General features: G+C 40.6%; 1 protein-coding gene across 6 annotated transcripts in view; it reads right to left on the reverse strand.

Annotated features, from left to right (window-relative positions):
* The window catches only part of LOC123775278 (uncharacterized), a 477,428-nt gene that overhangs the window by 356,969 nt on the left and 99,585 nt on the right, over positions 1-20,874 (reverse strand). For all 6 annotated transcript variants that reach the window (XM_069311593.1, XM_069311592.1, XM_069311596.1 and 3 more), the window contains exons 10-20: positions 18,669-18,806; positions 17,244-17,453; positions 13,577-13,778; positions 12,556-12,773; positions 10,305-10,445; positions 8,812-8,976; positions 6,502-6,687; positions 5,041-5,178; positions 4,365-4,439; positions 2,969-3,111; positions 27-201 (exon numbers count right to left, since the gene is read on the reverse strand). In XM_069311593.1, coding sequence (XP_069167694.1) covers positions 27-201; positions 2,969-3,111; positions 4,365-4,439; positions 5,041-5,178; positions 6,502-6,687; positions 8,812-8,976; positions 10,305-10,445; positions 12,556-12,773; positions 13,577-13,778; positions 17,244-17,453; positions 18,669-18,806 — 1,791 coding nt within the window. The remainder of the gene's footprint in view (positions 1-26; positions 202-2,968; positions 3,112-4,364; positions 4,440-5,040; positions 5,179-6,501; positions 6,688-8,811; positions 8,977-10,304; positions 10,446-12,555; positions 12,774-13,576; positions 13,779-17,243; positions 17,454-18,668; positions 18,807-20,874) is intronic.

The following is a 20,874-nucleotide window of genomic DNA, read 5'->3' on the forward strand; positions in this document are numbered from 1 at the left end:
TAGTGTACTTCCTAATGCTGACTAACCTTATGAGTTTCCAGGTAGCTCTTAGTTGTAATGGCCTTCTCCTGGTATAGTTTTTCTGCACTAGTTATCCACTCAGTGACTTCTGATTCGCACTCCTTAAAGCTCTGCCAACATCGAATACTCTCACTCATGCGAGTTTCCCACGTTACAGAAGCAGCAGTCACACTGGAAAATCTATTTAGAAAAAATATTATACATTCAGTTCAAAATAAAATTTATAGTAAATATTATTTGTTAATTATCTTTGGTTTCTGAAGCTGCTGAAGCTAGTGTCGGAAAATACGATACCATTTACTAACCTTTAATATAATATGCAGATAAAATTGCTGCTGAATTTGTACTAACAAATTAAACAAAATATCTTAGTTATTCATCCGAAGAAAACGAGATTGTTGTGGCTTTTTTCCTGAGAAACACGGAATATCATTGCCACGTCGCAATTAAATTCATCAGCTAATAATGATGTGAATCACTTAAAACACCAGTCTAGTATTAGAATCTATAAAAAATCAGTGTTGAATGTAATGAAAAGTCATTTCTTGGGCGAGTCCCGGAGGCTTCCCAGAGCTATCCAGGCTGATATGAATATATCTAACTTTTTGTGTCAGTCAGTGTGGGTGGAGTTCTAGGTATACTGGGGACTCACTGAAACCTGAACGAAGACGGATCCATAATAGAGGCATAATCTGGGTCACGCAGGAAGGAAGCCGCAAAGGCATTCCGCACCACATGAGGCGGGATGCGGCAAGCCGAAAACCTCCAGAAAGACTGGGCCAAAGAACCTGAAGGGACACAGAACCGAACCCGGGGAGAGACAGACACCAAATCCAACTTGTACAAAATGAGGGGAAAAGAAAACCCCACTCCTTGTAACAGTAAGCCCCGCTCAGAGGGTAAAAAAAAAAACAGACGGGGACCAACGGGGCTCAAGGCCCCCAAGTCAGCCCCTCCTCAGCCCCGGAAACCACAACAGAACCTTGGGCTATGACGTCCCCCCCCCCCAAAGCCCTGGACTCAAAAGAAAAGGCCAGTGCAGCCATAGAAGCCGGAAGGAACGGGGCCCACTGGTCAGACCAAAACGCTTCAGCAGGGAGAACCGACTCTAATGCCTCCGTCACTACCCCGTTAGGGACATTCCCCCGAGACCGCTCGAGTCTCAAGACCATCTAAACCCTGCCCCCGATCCAGAAACCCTGAAACGTTTCGGAGCCGGATGCAGGGGGAGGAAGGACCAGACCAAACCACAGCAGGGGAAAGGACGAGGGGGTGCGGACTAAAGCAAGGCCGAAGTAATCAACAAACACCCCCAAGTCTGGGGTCCCTATAACCAAAACTGGGCAGCCTTGGGGCTTCCAGGGAAGCAACCAACCTAGTGCGTTGCAACAACCTAAACCTAACGTGCAACAACCTAAACCTAAAGTGCAACAACCTAAGCCTAACGTGCAATGCCTGCACTGCCTGTACCCAAATAGAGATATCAGTGGACTGGCTAAAATGAGTCACAAACAAGCAACAAAACTCGCAGGACTCTTGAGTCGAAGGTGTCACTGACCCAGCAGGCAGCGTGACGGAGGCAAAAACAACGAGTCACCCAGAGACAAGGGGACAGAGCAGCCCTCAAACTCACACAAAGCGAGGGGAACTCAGGGGTCACATCCATTGGACCCACGTGCCCCTGTGGAAATTCCCAGGGTCCTGAGATGGAACACACGGTCAGGGAAGCCTCAGGCAGGGTACTGATAACCTGCACCCAGGTCTAGCAACAAACTTTCTAGAAGCTGAACCCCCGGGATGTGTCCACTCACGGGAGCCCAGCAGGGGATACCACCCGAACTATACACACACAGGGGGCAACTAACAAAGGCAGGTCTCCCCACCAGGCAAAGAAAAAAAAAAAAGAAAACCCCGCAAGAGGACAACGTACCCAGACAAAACAGAACCAGCCGCTATGAGAGATAACAAACTGCACAGTACCCTGCACCCCTACAAGTGCAAACTACTTCTTACCCTAAGGTGAACAAGGGTGCAAGAAACACCCCAGCACACAAAAGGTGGCCGAACGCCAAGCAGCAAATGATCAAGCAGATGCAGAACCCAAGGAACTTGTGAAAAGTGGCCCCACGCCCCAAGGGCAGTACTTACTGGGCACCTAGGGAAGGTAGCCCAAGGCACATGCAGCCCGAGTACTTTAGAGAATACTTCTGGCTCGCGCACCACCCAAGGAACAGCTCACACCCCAAAGCACAGAGCTGGAGACAATGTCAGGAGCCAGAGCACACAACTTTAGCCTAGCACATCAGCCTCAGAACTGAGGTTTTGGGTGGCCAACGCAGTGTCTGGAACTCCACCTTCCCCCCTACCAGGGAGGGGGAAGCTGCACACCATGGCAACATGGTGACATCATGCTCACTTGCTTTCTTTGTCGAGTTCTGTCCACTCGTTTGACTTTTAGTAGTAGTTTCAACCAGAATAGGGATTTGTTTTGGGATACTTACCTTTCTGGGTGTCTGACCCAGTCAATGGCAGACATAGAATACTTCAAATCACGTGTGCATTTTTATAAGCCATTGCTCCTCGTGCCTCTCTGAGGGGGCCAGTTTCTGGCTCGTGGTCCCCGGTAGGCCTAGGAACTCCATTCACACTGACTGATGCCAAAGTCTAATATATGCATATCAGCCTGGATAAGCTCCGGGGAGCCGTAGGGACTCCCCCAGAAAAGTCCCAAACTTCCCGTTAATTATTTACTACTACATGAAGAGAGACATTAAATATTAACTGATATAAAAATATGATATTAAATTCAATGTGGCTAAACATCTTGCCCTGCCCAGAAATTGAACATGGGTCCTATTTCTTATGAACTGTCTTTGTTAACTACTGTGCTACAGATAACGTGTGCAGATTTTATAAACATATAGTTACAATATAACACATGACTTACCTCTCATTAAGTTTATTTATTTTTTCTTGTAGATCTTGAACATTAAGATTTTCACCGTCATTTGTAGTCCGCAGAAGATTTTGATAGACACGATTTTTTGTGTCAAGCATTGACTTATAGTACAGTTGGCGGGAAAAGAAGGCCTGTTAAGTAAATAGCAAGAAATAGATACTACAGTATATAATACATAAATGGCCCATTATAGTGTTACCTCTAAAATACAGGTAATGTTAGAATCCTACATTGTTCAGAGAAGTCCCCCACTATGAAAATCTAAGAAAAGAAACTTTACTTAGAAACTTTACTAAACGTCTGCCCGAAACGCTTTGCGTAATAGTGGCTTTAGGCATTGTATGTACTAGCTCTATCTATTAACCCAACAAACTTTGTAAAATCTCTTGTATGTATGTACCTTACCTAAATAAACATTTATTTATATTTATAAACATACATTGTATAACACTATTAAAACACTATTTCTGACAAAAAATTGTGTTATAAAGTATTTACTATTGAAAGCACAAGAATAATAAAAAAAGGATGAAAACAATATGATTTGCTAGAAATTACTAAATAGAGTTGATCCAAATAACAGCTGATTCAAAGAAAACCTGAATACGTTTCAAAATCTCAATTCCAGTAGGGTGATTTGGTATCGAAATTAATACCGCATTTATTAATTATACATTAATAATACATTCATTATATATATTTATTATCAGGAGACCTGGATATAGGAGGATACACTGTGCACAACCAGCGTTGAAAGTACAGTAATGAAATGCCATATTCTGGATGAGCCCCGGAGGCTTCCTGAAGCAATCTGAACTGATATAGTGCTTTGTTAGTTTGGGTTCATCAGTCAGAGAAAAATGGGCGAAACTAAAACTACTGTCTGGTGAAAATTGCTACCTACGTCCGGAAAGAGCAAAAGAACTCCCCCAGAAAGAAAACAAGCAACACGTCATGCATCACTCCCGCTCATTAGTGCTCCCTCCACCCCTCGCCCCAAAGGGGGGGACTGTGATTGTGATCAGTCACAGTCACTCCTGTGGCTGTGACCCTAAACTAATATGGCACATATCATTTTGGATAGCTTCAGGGAGCCGACGGGGCTCCCCACAGAAAATGTATTTCAAATCATAAAAATAAGGCATTGCTACATGAACTAAAAGTTACTATGATTCACATGTAAAATATTCAGTACAGTCAGTTAATCTACTGTCATTAATAGGACTATGGTTTTCAGAAAATTTATCACAGACAAATTTCACTCCCCCAAAAATAATAACAGACATGCAATATAAAGTCTGTCAGTCCCATCAGAAAAAACTCACCACATGATACAGTAGGTGATGACCAATCCTGTAATTACCAAGCATAAAAGAACACCTACCCTATGTTTCTCTAGTTGGATTCTTGCCGTCTCATTGATGGCGATGAAAGAAAAGGGTGACTCGGGATCTTCACTCTACACAAAGCAACAGAAAGAGTTGTTATGTGACATTTACAATTTTCAAATCTGACACCTAACTATAACCTTCTGGATTTAATTAATGTTGGTGGGAATAAGGTTTTAAAGAACAAGTCAAAATCAAAACGGAGTACTGTAAACAATTAATAACTTACCCATTATAACAAAATGTTAATGTAAAACTTCAATACAAAAATTGATGATGGCTATGTGGGAAAAACATGAGACATTATAGATGTACAGGACAAAATGTTGGCTAAACAATCAACACCTCCACACAATAGATAACATCAAACAAAGATCTGGATATAATTTGGGATAAGAGTGATCAACTACCGGGTAATTATCATCATATTATGATACTTAGCAACATTAAAAAACATTATCCACAGATTACCTCAATTTAACAAGTAATACTGCATAATTTATATAAATTAGTATTAAGGTTACATAAGAATGCAGTATTATACAAGTTGAGGCACTCTTGGTACAATTAAGGGATTTTATCACATGTATTTTTTTATAACACAGGTATTTGTAATTTAAGACGGGGCCTAAAACCTTCACCAAGCATATCAACAAGCACTAAGAAAATTACTTTATGTTTAGTAAGTTGGCCCTGCATATGTTCATTTGTGCCATGGAGTGTAAAGGAGTCCAAGAGGCTCACTGCTTCATCTAGCCAGTGGTTTATTTCAATAATTCCACTGTCCACTGCTTCCAGTTGAGTTATAATCTGAAAATAAATAAAAAGATAAAAGTTATCTGGAAAATATTGTTTATGCTTAATTGTTCTATCTTAAAGCTGCAGACATCGTCAATTGTTGATTCACAGGGTAACCATCATATGAACAGTTAAAAAATCAGCATTGAATGTAATGAAACACCACTTTCAGGGTTGAGCTCCAGAGGCTCCCTGATGCTAATTGACTGATATTCACTATATTAGTCTAGAGCATCAGTTACTTGGAGTTCTTGCCTATCGGAAACCACGAGCCAGAACCTGATAATCTCAGGAAGGTGCAGGGAGCAATGGCTTATGAGCACTCCACTTTTTGAGAGTATAGTCATGTCTGCCGTCGACTGCAGAGACCTGAGCCCTGGCATGATCCTTCTGCGAAGCACGAGAATGCCCACCCCAGATAATTAACAATTCGGAAAGAAAACAGCAACTAGCAGAAACTGCTTGCAAAAACTAAGTAACAACGAAGTCCACAAAAAATAAAGGACAAAAAGGCGAAGAAAACTGAAGAGCCAGATCCCAGATTGAATCAATAGAGGGAGCGAGGACAGCCTGCTGACACACGAGTCGAGAGATGAAAAACAGAGACACCGCCTCCCGGAGGATAGACGCACACAGTTTCAGCAACACAGCCAACGCCCCAGCAGCCGAGACCAACGCCCCAGACGATAGCCCAGCACTCATCATCTCCACACCCTCCCCAAGCGAGAAGCGAGATAGCCCTAAGCACATGCAGCCCCAAGTACTGGTACTTCTGGCCAACGCCCCAACACACGGCAGGCACAATCACTAGTGGCAAAATCCTGACAAGAAATGGCAGCCAGAGAAGATGTCAGCCCCAGCTGGCTTCAGTCAACGAACTGATGATCTAGCGGCTGGCTCGGTGGGACGGGGGCCCCACCAAGCTACATACTCTCATACAAAGGAGTTTTCATAGGCCATTACTCCCTACGTCTCTCAGAAGGGACCAGGTTCTGACTCGTGGTTCCAGGTAGGCAAGAATTTCGTATGACTGAAGCCTCAGACTAATATTGCTAATATCAGTTTGATAGCTCCAGGGAGCCGGCTCCCCCTCGGGAAATATTAGAAAGTTATCTTCTGCAAACAGATTGGTATATGGTTGGAACAAGTTATGTAAGAAGGCGGAGAATACTAAACCCATCAGTAGTTTCAAAGCATCATATGACAGAATACTTGGAAGATGGGACACAACGAGCGTAGCTCTCATCCTGTAACTACACTTAGGTAATTACAGTTAGGTAACTGCACACACAGATCTGTACAAAGTATATTCAATCTTTACCAGCCACAACTTACTTGAGTTGTAAGGTACATCTTTTGAGGAATGACTGCTCGATATCTAACTAGCTCTTCCTTTTCTTGCTTGAGAGACCACATCATTCTCTCAATCTCATCAGGTGATAAGTCTTGAACTAGAGCCTGGAAAGCCTTAGAAATATTTTTGAAGAGTAGTTCCATTTCTTCAATATCAGCATTTAGTTTCTGCAATTGAAATAAGATTTATTTTCTTACAATATACACAAATGTGAGTAAAGAAGAAAACCTAAATTATTAATTAAAAATAATGTCTACTAAACTATAATAATAATAATAATAATAATAATAATAATGTTTATTCAGGTAATAGGACATACATTCAAAATGAGTTACAAAGAGAATGTTTGATTTCTAGACAGAGCTAGTACATACCATGGCTAAAGCCACTAATACACACACCATTTCGGGCAATCCTACTGTAGTGCTTAATTGAACCCAAGTTTGATACCCGAGATTGACTCCAAAGCAGGGTGAGATGTTTGGGCATATTTTCTTAAACTTGGTGTCTCTGTTCACTTATCAGAAAATACATACCTGGGAGTTAGGCAAATAAATGTCCTTAACACTTTCGCGCTAACCGGACTCACCGGTGAGTCCTGTTTCATCTAACGCTAACGCATAGTGGACATAAAGTTATGTCCTCTTGTAAAATATTTGTATAAAATTCAATTTTTATCCGATTTACTTTGGGTTTGTTTCAAACTGCGCGCCATGAGGCTCTCTTTCTCACCACTAGGCTGCATTGTACAATAAGTTCATGAAAGGTGTGGACCACTTCGATCAAATGGTATTATGTCCCAAACGGGTTGCAGGTGGGTGACTTTAGCCGTTTATACTGGTAATGCTTCCCCCATATCATGTATTATATGCATATGTCTGTTTAGGGAATTTTATTCCGATCAATGTACAACCAAAAATAACTGTGTGCAACAAGTATAAACTTGACAAACATAACAAAAGTAAAAACATTTCGTGTGTATTTGACGCTCACTGATATGTTCCAGCGTTGTTTTATATTTGGCGCTAGTCTATCTTACGCTTTGTTGATCTTTTTTACCTATGGGCTCATAGAACATTCTATTGCGAACACATTGACACAAAAATGAATGACGTACATAGAAAATTAATGTCATGAGAGTGAAATAAGTATAAACTTTCAAAGCGCCGTGCGTCGTCCCGTCACCGATACCGGGTAACAATTTCACCACTTCCCACACTCTTGCGGGCGGGCCGCATCATTATTCTACGCTTATATTTATATCACCGTGTTGGGAATTTCATTGCGAGTCCATTGATACCAAAATTAATGCTGTAGAACAAGTGTGGAGGTGATAACAATCCCAAGAGTAAAAACATTTTGTTGCTGTTGGGCGCTCACGGCGAGTCATCTTCGTAGTTATTTATTTGGTGCTGGTATCCCTATACGTTTCGTGACTTTTTTTACTGATGTTCTTCTAGAGAATTTTATTGCGAACACGTTGGTACCTAAATGAAATACGTAGCTCAAGAACTAAGGTCATGAGAGTAAAAAGAGTATACACATTTTTGTTTTTACGCTTACGCGGCAAAACGCTCGTTGCACTTACGGTTGGCTGAGTGACCTTCGCGGAGAGCGCGAAAGTGTTAATTAGGATGACAAAATAAGTGAGATTTACATGATATTTGGTAATTGTATGTTAATAAGGTATTATCCATCACATCACATGATTTTAGGAAATGTGTGCAGCATGTCTGAATAATTCCACATGTGGCCAGCCACAATGGGCTATACTGCCCTGATTGACTAAGTTAGTTAGTTAGTTTAGTTCATTTATTAAGCACCTCATACCCATCTTGTGGGCGGTAGTGGAAAGGGTTACAGAGGCACATAATGGGCTCAGGGACTGAACCCCACAATTCATTTAGCTAAGCAAGTTACAATCTTGATGAGCTAGTTACAAAATTCAGTATAAGTCGTCACATCAACAATGGGTTCGAGATCGACCACAAGTACAGTTTCTAAATTAAGCAACTGACATATGTGGAGAGCTAGTGTCACAATTGATATGTTTCAATTTTATAACCATAACTAAATGCTTAAGTTTCAAGTCAGTGAGAAAAGACATACATAACTATAATACCATAATTAAAATATTGAAAATGATGATGATTATAATTACAGAATATTACATTACATATACAGTATATCTTCTGACCTTATTCTTTTGAAGCCTGAAATGATGATAAGGATCATAGAGATTCTTAAAACTAAACTTCATGAATGATTTGCCATTACGATCTAAAACTTACTTTAAGCTGCTCTCCATATGTTTTCACTGCTTCAACTGTACACACATTTGTGGAATTAAGAATGACCTCAGCATTCTCAAGCCACAATTCAAGTCGGTCCTGTCCAGACTGGTAGTCGTTTTTGGTTCGCATTATCTGCCCACGATGAAGATACTGTTGCACAAACTGGAGTGAACAAAAGAAATAAATAAATAAATAATATATAAATATATAAAACAATAATTTAGGCCAGCTTTATAAGAATAATAAAATTGCAATCTCTTACACACTAACCACTACACTGTTGAGTATATGGAAAATAAATTTATAACAGTTACAATATGAATAAATATTTTTCTGATAGGGTTCCCTCAGTAGCTCCTTGATGCTACAACCTGAAAGAGACAAAGCCTTTGGAAAACATACCAGCACCTGACAGAGCCCAGGACCACAATCTGGCCCCGTCAACTGGCAAAGGGAAGCCTGGATATCAAAGACTATCAAAGTGCCAAGAAAATAAACACCAGCAAGCCAGAAGCACTAAAATAATAAGCAACTGCTTGCGAACAATTGAACAAATTTGAAGAAAGAAAAATGTCATAAAGGTTTGTTCACTTTATGTAAGGTAGGCTGCTCCATTATTTATAACATCGAATATCATATTGATGTTTTTCGGTGGTAGAACGGATTAATTTGATTTCCATTATTTTAAATGGGGAAATTAGTTTTGAAAGACAAGCGTTTCACATAACGAGCTCAGTGCCGGAACGGATTAAATTTGTTATTCGAAGTTCCACTGTACTGACAAAAGCAACGCAAGGCAAGAAAAATTTCCATCACAATATGCTTACTTGCCACCAGGTGGCCAAGGTGACCATATAGAGAGTACTGTATAATAATTTGTTAGCATATTTGCTTATATTTTGCATACGTGTATCCCAATAAATTTCAGTATAAAATTATTCCTGCCCAATCAACCAGTCATTTTACAGAAATATCCAGCGAAACTGTTGTTAATTAATGCTTTCCATGAAGGTCAAAGCTTCTACTGCATCTAGCTGTCCAAAAAATTATGTTCCATTCTTGTCGGATTCCACGTACAAAGAAAACTGTCTTCAGACGATTACTAAATCCAGTGCTACAGTAATATTGTGTCTTATTCTGGTGATAAAGATGGACTGTGGATAAGTTGTGAGTCCCTCTTTCAGTGAGGTTATGAACCAATGGGTCTGACCAGATCTGGCTGGATGACCTTGTGGACAACCTCACCTTTGGCAAGGTTTCGATGAGCCTAACTAGTTTCCTGTCCATGACAATAAAACACCAGTATAAAGGAGATTTCTGGAGGTCTGTGGACCACATTTTTCCCACATAACATTAAGCTCAGTATGTGCAAATGTGTGCAGCATAAACTTTTCTAGAAACACATTCTGCAAGCAAATGGAGAGTTCACTGTACTACTAAAGCACACGAGGAAAATGCGGATGGTAACATAAGAAAAAAATCTGACCTACCTGGAAGAGTTCATCCCATTTGGTATTAACTGTGATGAGTTTTTCCCGGATCTCTTGAGCTACTTCTGGACGACATGTGGCAGCCAAGAAGTTACCAGTTTCATTCATTTCACTGTGCTTCTCCTTCCATTCACCCAAATCCTGTACAGCAAGAAAGTAACATGTTGGGTTCCTTAATCAATATACAGCAATAACAAATAAATACACTTAACACTGATATTTAAAACATATAGACAAACAAAATCAAAAGCAAGTTCAGAGTATTGACTCATTTATAAATTTATAAGGCAAATTTCAATGTTAAAGGTAACTAACTAATTGACTCCAATTCTTCAACATAATGCAATATATGAAATGGGGAAAAAACCAGCGTTGAATGTAATGAAACGTCATTTTCTGGGTGAGACCCGAAGGCTCCCCGGAGTTATCCAGGCTGATATGCTAATGTCAGCCTTTGGCATCAGTCATGTGTATGGAGTTCTGTGAGCCTACCGGGGACCACGAGCCAGAACCTGGCCCCCTCAGAGAGGCATGGGGAGCAATGGCCTATAGAAACCCCTGTGTGGTTGGAAGCATTCTATGTCTGCCATCGACGGGTGGATAGCCAGCACAGGGGTCTGGGGCTTCCCCTTCCCCTTCCTGGGGAGAGGGGAGCTGCGCAGATAGCGGTGCGGCGATGTGTGACATCATGCTCTTTTGCTCGTTTTTTTTTTTTTTGGGGGGGGGGGGAGTTCTATCCACATGTTTGGCATTTTGTATCAATTTTCACCTGAATAGGGGTTTGTTTTGGGACGCTTATCTTTCTGGGTGCCTGAACGGCTCTTTGGCAGACATAGAATGCTTCCAACCACACGGGGGTTTCTATAGGCCATTGCTCCCCATGCCTCTCTGGGGGAAGGGGGGCCAGCCAGGTTCTGGCTCATGGTCCCCGGTGAACCATAGAACTCCATACATATGACTGATGCCGAAGTCTGACATTAGCATATCAGCCTGGATAGCTCCGGGCAGCCGAAAGGGCTCCCCCCAGAAAATAATATTTAGGATGGTTAAATCCATTATTCTTAGCACACTCAAAACATAATTCAAAACAAACAAAACAATATATAAAGCATTATCAAACAATTCAGGAAGTAAACTGTAACCTGACCTTTGCATGTGCAAAACCACAGTATAACAGTAATCTTTTTTTCATTATTTACTGGTGCTGTATATACAAGAGTTTTTATATTCTTGTAAAGCCACTAGCACACATAGCATTTCAAGCAGGTTCTTACTCTTAAGTTTCACTGGAATACAACCCCGCCAAATAGATTAATAACCAGTACTCATTCACGGCTGGGTGAACAGAGGTGTACGGTTAGGGACTGGTGCCTAATCAATCCTCTTCACCCTGGATACTGCAGTATCCATGGCGCAGTGGTAAAGCACTCGCCCGGCGCTTCATGAGCGATTTGGCCTGGGTTCGTATCCTGGTCAGGGAAGATTGACTTGGCACCAATCCTTAACTGTAGCCTCTGTTTACCCAGCAGTGAATGAGTACCTGGTTGTTAAACAATTTGGCGGGTTGTATTCCGGCGAAAAATTAGGATTAAGGACCTGGCAAAATGCTATGCGTGTTAGTGACTTTACAAGAATATATGTAAGGCTACGAACCCAGGCTCGCGAAGCACGAGGCGAATGTCTTTCCACTTCGCCATGGGGACTTATGAATACAGTACAGTACTTCTCATTTAGTATTTAGCATTGTTTACCCTATAATACTTTCAATTAATTTTTTTTAACTTCTTTAAGTTTTGCCCAAAATGATTTACATATTAGTGGTTTTATTTTAGGTACCACTGTACCTTCTAATATATCTCTGTATTGTCCCTATGTATGCATATTTAATGAATAAAATATTCTTATTCTTATTGCTGTAATAATAATAATAATAATAATAATAATATTATTATTATTTTCATGTCTGCACATCTGATCACTATGAAGCAGACAATTGCCATACATGTAAATCCTTTTCATTATCATTTAATATCATAAAATAATTTTACAATTAAGTATTTTATACAAAATAATGAGTGAAAGGATGCCTGGCACATGTTCTGAGAGCAGCGAGTAATGCTGATAACTGTTCTTACAGCAACAAGCAATGCTGCAGAACTCTAGTAGTGAGGAATAATTTCTTCACATTAACTCTAGGCAAATTGAAAATTCATTAAATCTGGAAAAAAAAAATGCAGAAGAGCAACTTTACCTGAAAGTAATCCATCTTATCTTCTTCAGAGAGGCTGACCATGGCCAAGGCCCGATCCAACCATGCCTCAAACTCTTGTGTGAGCTCAATGAATTTTTTCCAGTAGGTTATGACCTCCTCCAGCAGACTCTGAATACACCTCAACTCCACCGAAACATTCTTCCATCGTTCATTCATCTCGAGCAAGAAGTTGGCAATACCATCACTCTCAGCTTTACCTAAGTTAAGGTAGGAGAAGAGACATATAGTGTGTTATCTTTATGTAGAAGTGTGTTGCTAATATGTGGTAGTGTGTTATTAATATGCAGTAGTATGTTACCTTTATGAGGTAGTGTGTTACCTTTATTTAGCAGTGTGTTACCTTTATTTAGCAGTGTGTTACCTTTATATAGATGTGTTAACTTTATGTAGTATTGTATTACTTTCGAATAGAGGTATAATAACAATAATGATAATACAGTAATAATAATAATAATAATAATTCATTGTGTCCCTCCCCATGGTTGAGTTAGTGACCCTCCCCAGGATGCAACGTCACAACAAGCTGACCAACTTCTGGGTACTTATTTACTGCTAGGTGAACAGGGCCATTAGGTGATAGGAAATGTGCCCAACCATTTCTGTCCCACCCGGGATTCGAACCCGGAAATCTAGATTGTGAGTCGAGAACGAAACCAACTCTACTACTGAGACCTCTTACCTTTATGAGGTAGTGTAGTGTAATGTAACCTTTATAGTGCAGTGTGTTACCTTCATGTAGTAATTAGTTACCCATGTGTAGCAGTGTTGTTTATATAGTATACTGTATTGCATTACCAGTATATAGTAACAAATTTAGTTTTGTATGGCATGCTCCTATCTGCACAAGATAACCTATACTGACATACATTATAGAGTATTCTTAAACATCTTGCAGTCATAAGTTAAAAGAGACTAAGATAAAAATTTAGAAATAGACATTATTGATATGAATGTTTACCAAGTATTCATATATAAAATGAAAATTTATTACTGTACTTACTTAGATTAGAATCTTTTTTATATGCCTCAGAAACCTGTTGCATTTCGTGGAAGGCTCGATCAAACTCTTGGAAAATATTTCGTGTTCCAACAAAGGATCGGTATTCCGCAAGAATTTGCTGAACTTCTTGTTCCTTGCCATATTTCACAGCCCAAGTCTTCAGTTTTGCTTCCACTAAAATCAGGAATGCTACCAAGCAGTACTGTTGAAAGTTAAAGAAATTTTTTTTTTATATTTTAAAACATGTAACAAATATTTTACAAAAGACTGATTGTATATAAACCTCATCTTAGTAATTATGTAAGATGAAGTACCTAAGTGTAGTTACAGGATGACAGCTATGCTCGTGGTGTCCCATCTTCCCAGCACTCTGTCATATAACACTTTGAAAACTTCTGACAGTTTTGGCCTCCACCACCTAACTTGTTCCGACCATCTACCACTCTGTTTGTGAAAGTGAATTTTCTTATATTTCTTTGACAGCTTTGTTTAGTTGGTTTAAATCTATGACCTATGACCTTAAATCTATGAGTTCTTGAAGTTTCAGGTCTCAGTAATTCTTCCCTATCAATTTGATTGATTCCTGTTACTATTTTGTATGTAATGATCACATCCTCCGTGAGCCAGTCGGAAGACAGCTCCAGGAGGGAAAAGAAGTGCAATTCTGCAACCAAAAGGCCCCGAGCATGTAAGTCTTCCGCCACCTGCGCCGCCGAAAGGGAGGGAACTTGCACATGGAGCTGAATGATACCAACATCCCAGAGAAGGGCAGGAGCAAACAAGTGCTCATCGAGGTGCTCAAGGTCGCCCCCTAGGAAAACCTGAAGCACCATCGAAGCCTCCCGCCACTCAAGCGTATGGGAACGGCAAAAGGAGTGCCAAGCCTCCAAGCTAAAGACAGGACAGTCCGCCAGCCAGGATGACTCCGAAACCTTGTAACGGAGTCAGAAAGGGAACGAAGTCCCAAACTTGAAAGCCGAACGACCCATTGCCGAGGCATAATCCGGGTCACACAGAAGGTTTGCCGCAAGGGCCACCTGCACCGCAGCAGGTTGGCTGTGATAAGTCAAAAACCTCCGGAAAGACGGAACCAAAGTGCCCGGGGAACACGGAACCAAACCAGGGGAAGGGCGGACACCAAATCCAATTCGTACGCAGAGGGGGGAAAAGAAAACCCCACTCTTTGTAACAGTAAGCCCCGCTCAGAGGGTAGAAAAACCCAGGCGGGGTCCAGCGGGGTCCAAGTCCCCCAAGTCAGCCCCTACCCCACCCCAGGATCCTCCACTGCAGGACCCGGGGGCCGAGTCATCACCCAAAGCACCGGCCTCAAAAGAAAGGGCCAGAACAGCCATGTAAGCGGGACGGAAGGGGGCCCATTGGTCAGACCCAGAGGCTTCGGCAGGGAGATCGGTCTCGAATGCCTCCATCGCCATACTAGAAGGAGCATTCCCCGACACTGCTTGAGTTTCAAGACCATCTAAATAATACCCCGACTCAGAAACCCTCAGACGTTTCGGGGCCGGAAGTAGGGGGGGGGGGAACAAGGACGCAGCACAGCAGGGGAAGGACAAGGAGGTTCAAACTGAACCGGGTGCGGCCTGAAAAGTGTGCGAACTAGCCAGAGATTCGTTGAATCGGGGTATGTTGAATTGAAGTTGTACTGTATCTTAGTACAGTATTCCTAACAAAAATATTTTCTTCTTTTTTGTTCAATACATTGTTGGAGTAGAGTATTGTTGGTACTTAAATTTTATTCAATTAAATTATTGAGTAAATCAACTACCTTATAAACTGTATGCAAGTAAATAAGTAATTATCAAAAGAAGGCACCAAGCCGGGAAGGCTATGTAGCACCATCAAATGTGCGGAATAATTATAAGGCACTAAATATCACTAAGGATGCCAACATGAGAACAGAAAAGCATAAGACGAATGATATCAAAGTATTCGATTCACCAAGAATACTATCAAGAGACAAGTAATCGCAAGGGACAGTCGGGAAGCAGGACACACACTCGTCTTGGAAGTCAGGACATTCAACAAGGATATACACAACTATAAGAGGGACAATGCAGTTTGGACAATAAGGAGCAGGGCAGCGCTCCATTAAGTGTCTGAGTTAAGCATGTATGGCCAATACGCAACCTCGCCAGAGTCGTTCCCACCACCAGTTACTGTAGTAGGAGGAAGGCCATGAGGACACACTACTCTTTAAGAGTACGCAGTTTGTTACCAATAACAGAAGACCAACAACCTTGCCAACGGGCAAGGATGGAGGAATGAATAACTGGGTAAAAGTCGGAATAAGGAATACCTTTATGGGAGATGGGACAAGTGTGAATAACTTTCTAAGCAGCAGCATCCACACGGTCATTTAAAGACACCAATATGACTGAGAACCTAGCAAAACTCCACTGTCTTAAATCTACTGGAGATAAGAAACAGCCAATGTTGAATCTTAACTACCACCGGATGGACTGTATTAAAGGACTCCAGAGCCATGACGGCACTGCGAAAGTCAACTACAATCACAAAGGAGGACTGACAGCGAGAAAGCAGTAGACGAAGAGCATAGAGAATAGCATAAAGTTCTGCCGTGAAGATGCTAGTTTCCAGAGACAGTTGACACAAATATAGGTGTGGTCAGCAAAAACAACAAAGTATCCTACACTGTCTGCAGACTTAGACCCATTGGTGAAGACGGAAATGGAGCGGGTGTGGGAAGAAAAGTGTTCAAGGAAAAGGCATTTCAGAACTGTAAGAGGGGTAAAAGCTTTCTTTAGTCACGTGCGTCAGGGTTTTATAAAATTTAGGGAGGGGGACTCCACGGGGGCAAGGACAGAACAACATGAGGAGAAATATTGGTAACACTAAACGAAAGAGAATTTTGTAGGCGAGACAACCACAGAAAAAGGGAGGTGTTGAAGGGGAACAGGGACCACAAGAGGGGTAAAAGTCAAAGCACGACATAGGTGAGAGTGAGGGTGCTATAAGGACCGTGCAAGGTAGCGAAGACAGTAGCGATCACGGCAGTCCTGGAGAAACATGAAACCAGTTTCAACATACAAGCTGAGGGTAGAAGTCGAACGAAAGGCACCAGAACTGAGGCGCAACCCAGTATGGTGCAGAGTATTAAGATGGTGAAGAGTAGACGGAGAAGCAGACGAGTAAGCCGAGCAACCATAATCGAGTTTAGTAAGTATGAGAGAGGAATTTAAAGAGAGGAGCGTGCCTCTATCCCCAAGAAGTATGGGACAAAACCTTAAGTAGGTTAAGGGCCTTAGAGCATTCAACTCGGAGGTAAGAAATATGGGATGACCAAGACAAACGAGTGTCAAAGATTATCCCCAAAAGCTTAGCGGAATCACTGTACACAAGGGGATGACCATAAAGTGACAAAGAGGGATGAAGAACGACCTGTTTCTGAGTAAAAGTCACAGTACAAGTCTTAGTAGCAGAGAGCTTGAAGCCATTATTGGTGGCCCAAGACGACACGGCATCAATCGCAAGTTGAAGCCCTCGTTGAAGGCGAGGCGAATCATCACCTCAACAGCAAAGGGTAAGATCGTCGACATAGAGAGTGGAGAAGATGCCAGAAGGAAGGGAGGAAAACTGTGTGCAAAAAACTAACTTGTATGGCAGGTAAGGTAAGGTGAATAAGACTTACTCTGTGTTCCAGGTACTTAAGTTTGATTTTCCTTTGTGCTGCACGAGGGGCAATAGTTTTTAGCCTCAGTTCCATGTACTCAAGCTGCTGTTGTGGGATGGAAGATGCATCAGCAGAGTTTTTCACTGCCTCAAACTTTGCTGCAATTGATGGTAGCTCTGCGAAGAATGCCTTGTGTTCTTCTATCTTTCTACTTAACAAATTGGCAATCTGGAAGAAAGAAAGAAAGGTTTCAAAACTTTAATGTGCGGAATGTAATTAAAAGCTATGTAATTTAAAAACAGCTTACACCTGCAGTAGTACAGAGTTGACTTTGTTAAATAAAGTACTGTATTACATTTTGCCTGGTGTGATGCTCAGCATTCTCTTACACTTTCTAGGAAAGTTTCAAGTCATGGTTCATACTATGAAATAAGCAATTATAAGTGTGAACAGCAAAACAGAAAATATAGAGTGTATGTTTAGAATGTTTAGCAATTTGAACGGAGGATCTATAAGTTGTGTGAAAATAACATTTGTTAATAATTCTGATTGCTGATTCTGATTTTTGCTGGGTGAAGATGGGGTTGAAGTAACCTGTAGATACAGATACCATAAGTCAGATAGGAATGAATTAGTGAGCAATATATGTAGTGTAAGAATAGCAGAGTGGGAGATAGAGTATCAGATGTTGAAAGTACTTAATACCAACTATTTTGGATACTTTTTTTTTTGCTATGTTCTGTATGTTAATGCTGAAGTTGTCTCTTGTGAGTGTACAAGCATAGGAATTTTCCTTCACTTTTAATATCAATACTTATAATGTTTATTTGAAATGTGGTGTTAAATTAAGTCAACCCATGGTCCAATCCATCCAAATTACATGCTTGTTGCAGTCTGTTAAAAGTATGTGTGTTCTTTGTCAAGTATGCATGAACATGGGCTCTTTCTTTGCTAGCCATAGCAGTATTAATAATATCTGTTCTTAAGGAGTAACTCTCCAGATTAAGGACAATTCTCTTCTACAGACATCTCTAGTTCTGATAACTTTCATGCATTCTAACTCTTGATCATAGTTGCAGTAACACCACCACTCTCATTTGGTCTACACTTGTGGAGTCCTGTGTAATTGTGAATGGTAAGCAGCTGTGCTGAGTAACCTTTTAGCATGTTTAGCTGCTGAGTAACCTTTTAGCATGTTTAGCTGCTGAGTAACCTTTTAGCATGTTTAGCTGCTGAGTAACCTTTTAGCATGTTTCAGTTAAAATTACAAACAACAATTTATAATTGAGAGCTTGCAGTAAGAGTATGGTAATATTAAATATGTGTTATAGATACTATACAGTATACCTTAATTAAACCTTATCTGAAAATAAATATTTATTATAATACCAATTTAATTTAAAACAATGAAATAAATATATGAGTAGTTTCCACAATTATTACCTCATCATTCTTTCCATAAAGCTTGTCTTCAGTGCCGAGCACAGACTCAGCACGGCTCAGCCACTCACCAATGGGACCAAGAGCACCTGGGAGAGTTGCATCTAAGAGCCAGGTCCAATGTGACATCTGAAGTGATACCTGGAGGGGTTCATAAAGTTCATAGGATGAATTGAGAAGTAGATCAAAACCTTCAATGAGGTACACCTGATTACTCAATACTCATAATAAACCTTGAGAGTTCAAGGTTCAAATTCAAGGTTCAAAGAGAGTTTATGTTCAAATAACATAAATCTTTAGAATTTTTGGAAAGTTGAATATGACAATGAGAAGTAATAAGCAATATTTAATAACAAGAAAATAAGGACTCCTAGTAATGAGTTTATAGCAATATTGGTGGCAATTGTTATACACAAAATATGTACAAATTTGATGCTGAGTAGGATTTTGATAATAAAGTTCGGAATGTAATTTTTAAAGTAATTAAATTATGCGTCATTAAATCATAAGACAAATAGAGGTTGAGTCAATATTAAAAACACATTTCTGAGCAAAAGTCTCTGGTTGTTCCCAAAAGTAATAATTCATTGTGTCATAGCCAAAATTCATGAACAGTCAGGCAGGATGACACTGAGGCACCAATGTCAGAAGAAATTTGTCAAATATCCCTTTTGGCATCAAATACAGTGATAGGGAAGCACCAAGAAAATATTAATCCAGCTCAGGATGACAGTAATGGACTGTGGTAGCACACTCTCTACATGCCTCACAAGCAATTTTGTCTGGATTCAAGCCGTGGCCAGGAAAGATTTACTGGACACCTATCCATAAACTCAGCAGTAATTGGGATCTGGTTGTAAACCAATTGGCAGGACATATTTCCAGGAATATGTATAAATGTGTATATGTATAAAAGGGACTTGGTTTTAATGCATATTAGAACCCCTACCATGAACAGGAAACACCAACTAGCTTAACGAACTCCACCTGAAGCTGGAAAGAGCTCCTGGTATGCCACCAACTTAACAACTGCCAAGTGGGTACAGTCCCTCAAGTCCTCTGCAAAGAGGTGCTAAAGTAAGGACTGTAAATATTAGTTATACTTTAGAGTGCGGCTTTCAATCCCATACCTTACAGTTTAAAGAAAGAGTTCAACCAATTTACACACTCCTATAGAGCAGTGGTCTACGTTGTCAGTTCACAACTAAGGCTAAGGACAACTAAGGTTCAATTTTTAGGCAAAATAGACACAGTTGTGCACTGTAAAACAGATGCTTATTATTATTATTATTATTGTTATTATTATTATTACTACTATTACTGTATATACATGACAGCGCTGCTCATGTCAAAACTTTTAAAATGCTGAACAATTTGGAGGTTTTTGATCCAAACAACTTCTTCCAAAGGTCAGATGTAACACAAACAAGGAGCAATGGTTCCAAGCTCAACAAGTTACAATGTAGGGCTGAAAACAGAAGATGCTTTTTCATCCACAGGGTAATAAACCCATGGAACTACCTACCTGCTGAAGCTGTAAAAGCTAAACCTCTTTGAACTTTAAAATCCAGCTTGAAAAAAAAATCAGGACAAATGGGGGGAACCTTTGACAAACTTAACAAGGTCTCAACGAGGCTTGCTGTCCTCGTTGAGGCCACTAGTGTGTTAGTGGTCCTCAGGTATATTCAGGTAAATTATTCAGGCAAATCTCCTTGCCTTGCTGACGAGGGAGTCTATAACTAACTGGTTCACATTACCCTGCCACCAACACAGGGATACAAGCACAATCCAGAGAATCAAGTGTCACTAAGAGGGATTCCCACCTGCATACTGTCACAGGCACAGGCAGGGGGAGGGAGGGAATTATCAAGGGAAAGTGCCAAGCCATTATGAATATATAGCACTAGGAAGGGGTCAGGATAAGGATTTGGGATGGGACAGGGGAAAAGAATGGTGTCAAACCATTTAGATGGTTGGGAATTGAACGCTAACCTGCATGAAGCAAGACCGTCACTCTACCGTCCAGCCCAAGTGGTTGGGCACACAGGCAGAGAGAAAACAGTCCGTCTTCTATCCAAGACTAAGTTAAAAACTGATTTATGTAGATTTTGATAAATAAGTATTTAACTTATATATCTGGTAGTTTAATCAACTGACAGAATGATTGTTTCTCATTGTCAAGAAGAGAAAGCATGTTAGGTTTCCATAT

The sequence above is a fragment of the Procambarus clarkii genome, chromosome 70 (assembly GCF_040958095.1).
Source record: "Procambarus clarkii isolate CNS0578487 chromosome 70, FALCON_Pclarkii_2.0, whole genome shotgun sequence".
In the NCBI taxonomy this organism is placed as follows: domain Eukaryota; kingdom Metazoa; phylum Arthropoda; class Malacostraca; order Decapoda; family Cambaridae; genus Procambarus; species Procambarus clarkii.